The sequence below is a fragment of the Amphibalanus amphitrite genome, unplaced genomic scaffold (assembly GCF_019059575.1).
Source record: "Amphibalanus amphitrite isolate SeventyFive unplaced genomic scaffold, NRLGWU_Aamphi_draft 000069F_arrow, whole genome shotgun sequence".
Lineage (NCBI taxonomy): Eukaryota > Metazoa > Arthropoda > Thecostraca > Balanomorpha > Balanidae > Amphibalanus > Amphibalanus amphitrite.
In genome coordinates, this window is record NW_024881565.1 from 1 (window position 1) to 4,406 (window position 4,406).

At 49.1% G+C, this 4,406-nt stretch overlaps 1 protein-coding gene across 1 annotated transcript; it reads right to left on the minus strand.

Annotated features, from left to right (window-relative positions):
• Positions 1-85: 85 nt before the first annotated feature.
• Positions 86-2,177, minus strand: LOC122379024 (soluble scavenger receptor cysteine-rich domain-containing protein SSC5D-like). The gene is made up of 4 exons (XM_043360872.1): positions 1,928-2,177; positions 1,511-1,679; positions 960-1,124; positions 86-839 (listed from the first exon to the last, which is right to left on the minus strand). Exons 1-4 carry the CDS (start codon positions 1,931-1,933, stop codon positions 511-513), a joined length of 669 nt encoding a protein of 222 aa, XP_043216807.1. The 5' UTR covers positions 1,934-2,177; the 3' UTR covers positions 86-510.
• Positions 2,178-4,406: the final 2,229 nt, after the last annotated feature.

Below are 4,406 nucleotides of genomic sequence, written 5' to 3' on the forward strand. Positions count from 1 at the left end.
TCTCCTCTCTCTTCTTGCTTCCTTTCTTTCTCTCTCCTCTCTCTCTCTCTCTCTTTCTCTCCCTCTCTCTCCCTCTCTCTCTCTCTTTTCTCTCTCTCTCTCTCTCTCTCTCTCTCTCTTCTTCTTGCTTCCTTTCTTTCTCTCTTTACTTTCTTTTTTCATTACCTGCCTTTCTCTCTTCCTTAACCCGCGCCGTGCTAATGGCCTGTGTTTTCCGTGTCGTGCTAGGGGGGGGAGCGTTTTCATGCCTTCCCCCCCCCCCGTCTAACTCGGCTCCTGGGCCACGTAGTGACACGCGGTAAGTGGCAATCGAAAGAGCGTCAAAAATAATTACGCTTTGGTCATTTTTCGCGAAAGCCTAAGGGGGACGTAAAAACGCCCCGTCTCCTCCCCCCCCCCCCTAGCACGGCAAGGGTTAAAAATTGAATACATTTAGGTATTCAGTGCAGTTCAGTATACACCAACACACCGAATAGCAGCACTTTCAGCAGCGGCACCAGACCTGTCGCATCACTCGGCGCGGCTGACAAAGGTCACCAGGCCGACCTCGATGCAGGGCGGAACTGTGACCTTTCCGCGCGGCCAAAATGGTGTGCCGGATGGCAGCGGTCGAGTGCCTTCCTCCCCACGAGTGCGATCCTGCAGCACCCGTGCACCGTGCGCGCCAGGTGATGTACTCACCCCGCTGTAGGGCGAGGATGGGTCGGAGCCGCAGATGACGCCTGCCACGTTGTTGGAGCGGCAGCCGACTGTGGATCCGACGCCGCGTTGCATGCAGTCGCGCAGGCCGCGGCCGCCGGCGCCCACCTGACAGTTGCTGACCATGGTGCCGAATCCAGCTGCGGCAGAAGAACGGATAAACTTTGATTAGCCAGCTCTATTATTCAGACGGTTTGAACACTTTTATTATGGAAATATTCAGCAACTGACCGCCAAGTGCATTTATAATAGGAACTCACAGCTGCGGTATCCGAAACGTCCATTTCTGGTTGCGACGGCGGGTCCTGGGAAGCCGAGCTGTCTGCAGGCGGCCTCAGCGTGAGCCTGGGTCCAGCCGATGTCACACACCGACCTCCAGCCGGCTATTCGCTCGCTCCAGTCATAAATCAGCACCTCCACATTTCCTATTGAAGAAAGAAGTGCAGGGAAACAACAAAATATCGCATTAATCATGAAGGACGATTATTGCATCGAAAGCGTAACGAAAGTCCTTATGTTTTAGCGAAAAGAGGTGTAACGTTTGAATTGAAGATATGATGCCGTGGCGTAGCCCAACTTCCTATGTCTAGTGATTACACGAAGCGGCTATCCAATTGGGCAAACGATATATAAATATGTTTTTCATAAACAACACGACTCGAAATGCCCAAAATTCAAAAATCAAAATCAATCAATCAAACAACACGACTGCTTTCTCTGCTGCATTGCATCATGCAAGCGCTATGGTTAGTGTTATCGTCTCGTTCGCCCATAGCCCTCCCTCACCCACACCCTCATCCTAATCGGCTACCTTCTCTGGAGTTGGAGCCGCCGACCAGCCGGACCTGGAACTGTCTCTGGCCGTCGGTGGCCGCACTCTGGACGGCCTCGCCCGGACGCTGGAAGTTGGTCCGGACCCCGGAAACGTCGCTGTCACCGCCGGCACCCAGCCGCTCGAACTCACGGTCAAAAAAGGATGTCTGCAACGGCCATCTGGTGTCAGCCTCTTCTGTGCTTCAGTTTCAGTCGTGAGGATCTCAGGCGGTAGGAAGGAGAACCGTCAGATTAAAAATATAAATAACCTTGCTATGATAACTGTGAGGTGACTTTTTACGACAACATGCCGTTCAAAGATAAAACAATCGCCGTAACACAGTTTAGATGCTGAATTATGGGTAAAACTACCAGCAGACTATGTAAACACTGTATCAAATTGCGAGCGTCTCACCGGCATCGCTGGTGGTCCGCGGTCGGCCTGACTGTTCCCCACCGCCCCTGGAAGGTCGGCCCCGGCCCCGGCCTGGAAAGCGGTCGCTGAAAAAGTCGTCGTCGGGGAAGAAACTGTCCTGAGCGCTGGTGGATGAGATCAACACCAGCCCGGTCAGCAGCAGTGTGGCCAGCCGGGGCTCCATGGCGGTCGGAGGGCAGCAGACGAGTGGGCCGGGCGGCGAGCTGACAGCGGCCCCGCCGGCCAGATCGCCGCCCCCGCCAGCCGTGTGTCATGGGCCGCTCCGCTCGGACAAAGCCATTGCCGCACCGGCCTTGACACCTTACTGGTAATTGTCACATGTGAACTGATTTTCTAGATCTTGGAACCATCAGGTAATATAGGTCATTAACTTGTGGTGTCCGGTAAATGGTAATTAACGATATATTGCAGCGGGCCAGATATTTCTATCGCAAGTGCGCTGCGTGACCTAACTCCGTGACGCTCAGAGTCTTATACCTAGGCATGACTCCAATCGCTCATGATTCAGCATTTTTTTCCGTACCAAATAACCCTTCTTCCAAACCGCTTGACGTATCAAAGCCAAACTTTCAGTACCTTCGGCTGCATCAATTTACACCTTGTGTCAAAATATGAAATTCGTAGCTACCATAGGTCGGCCGGAAATGACGTCAAAGTGACGTCATGTTCGGCCGATTTCGACGCAAAACATTGAACCACGGCAATCGCTCCCAAGAGCTCAGTTTTTAAGCTAGATCCAATTTCTTTGCATGAAAAGACTCAGAATAGACTGAGCTATCAAACTGCTCTCTCGGACTTTCAAAATGTTGAAATTTTTGAAAATTTAATAAAATAAAATTCAAAATTTATATGTTTATATATTTTCAATTTTTTTACTTTTCGACAAAACCGGAATATGTGTGATAGAACGCATGCTTATGACTTACTCTAGCAAGTTTTAGCTAAATATCTTCAAAAATGGCCAAGTTATACGCATTATTGCAAAAATCACAATTATTAATTTTTCAAATCATTTTTTTTTCAGTACGTATTTGACATCGTACAACAATCTAAATAGCACCATCGTGTTCCTGAGCTCAAACTGCATCGAATAGACACCTTTTTTGTTAAAATTTTTACCTTCAAAATTTGACCTTTTTTGACCTGAAAGTGACCTGACCTAAGCTGAATTCGACTCAAAATGACCTCGAATGACTCAGACGACATCAAATTCGAAATCTATGGCATAAATGGACCAAGAAACATGTGTCACGTGACCGACGCATGATATAATATTTCCGTGACCTGTGATGACCTGACCCTGACCTGAAAATCAAAGTACAAGTTTGGTACCCTCAGGGTATCTAAAGCATCTGTTCACGACTGTGTAAACCAAAAATGAGCCTGATCTCACTTGTAAGACGGCGGCCAGAGCCCAAAATGTGAACAAGCCAAAATGCTAATAATTTTTACTTTGACCTAACGTGTGACGTCATCGGTGACCTTGAGCTGTCAATGAAATAAGGTTTCGCTCGACAGTTTTCTGGGGCTATCAGACGCCGTTTTAATTTTGATGATCGGCCCAGTAGTTTCGGAGTTAGGAGGGGGGCTATGAAGAGCCCCCCCCCCCCCCAGTAGGGCGTGTTATACGCAGACCCCAGTGGGGCGCGGGATAAGCGATGCCGAGTGAAACATGTGACGTGGCACGTGGCCCCTGTTCTTCAAATGCATGGGTTACTGGGCTGGGCAAAAGGCAAAATGCCTATATCCCGCGACGAGCCGGTGCTCCGCGACTTCGCGCCGGGCCGGGGGTGGGGTCTGAACACCCCCGTCTAACTCGGCTCCTGGGCCACGTAGCGACACGCGGTAAGCAGCATTCGGAAGAGCGTCAAAAAAAATTGACAGAAAGAACGCCAAAAAATTGACGGAAACGCTTCGGTCATTTTTTGGGTCAGGTCAAAGGTCAGGCCGGCAGAGGTCATCAAAGGTCAAATATAGGCCATTTCAACAATTTTAGAAACTGCTAACGGCTAACTCGGCAACCAATAGAGCTACAGCGCCGCGGAAAGCGCATTCGATAGCCCTTTTACAGACCTTTCTGAATATTGTTCTCAGATTTGACATCAGGTCAACGGTTTAGCCTCCAGAGGGCAAAAACTGTAAAAATGGCGGTTTTCACGAAACTGTTTTTTTTTCGGCAATAACTTTTGACTCAAGAGAGCCACGACATTACTTTTTGGAGCATCGTGTTCCTTTCGTAGAGACGCGTCGAATGAGCTATTTGTTGACCTTGAAAGGTCATCTTGAAAATTTGACCTCAGGTCAACGTCATGACCTGACCGAAAAGGATTATCAGGGGTGGAGTTTTATATCTCTTTGTGGGTGCCCAAGCACCCACAAAGTCAAACTGGGCACCCACAAAAGCTCTTGAGCACCCACAATAAACATTTTGATTTTTGAAGAAATGCCAGGCAAAAAT

Excerpts from the sequence above, each read along its gene's own strand:
- LOC122379024 (XM_043360872.1), bottom strand. Across the intron at positions 1,125-1,510 it reads CGGCTCCAACTCCAGAGAAG|GAAATGTGGAGGTGCTGATT; the intron begins GTAGCCGATTAG and ends TTTCTTCAATAG. Across the intron at positions 840-959 it reads ACGTTTCGGATACCGCAGCT|CTGGATTCGGCACCATGGTC; the intron begins GTGAGTTCCTAT and ends CTTCTGCCGCAG.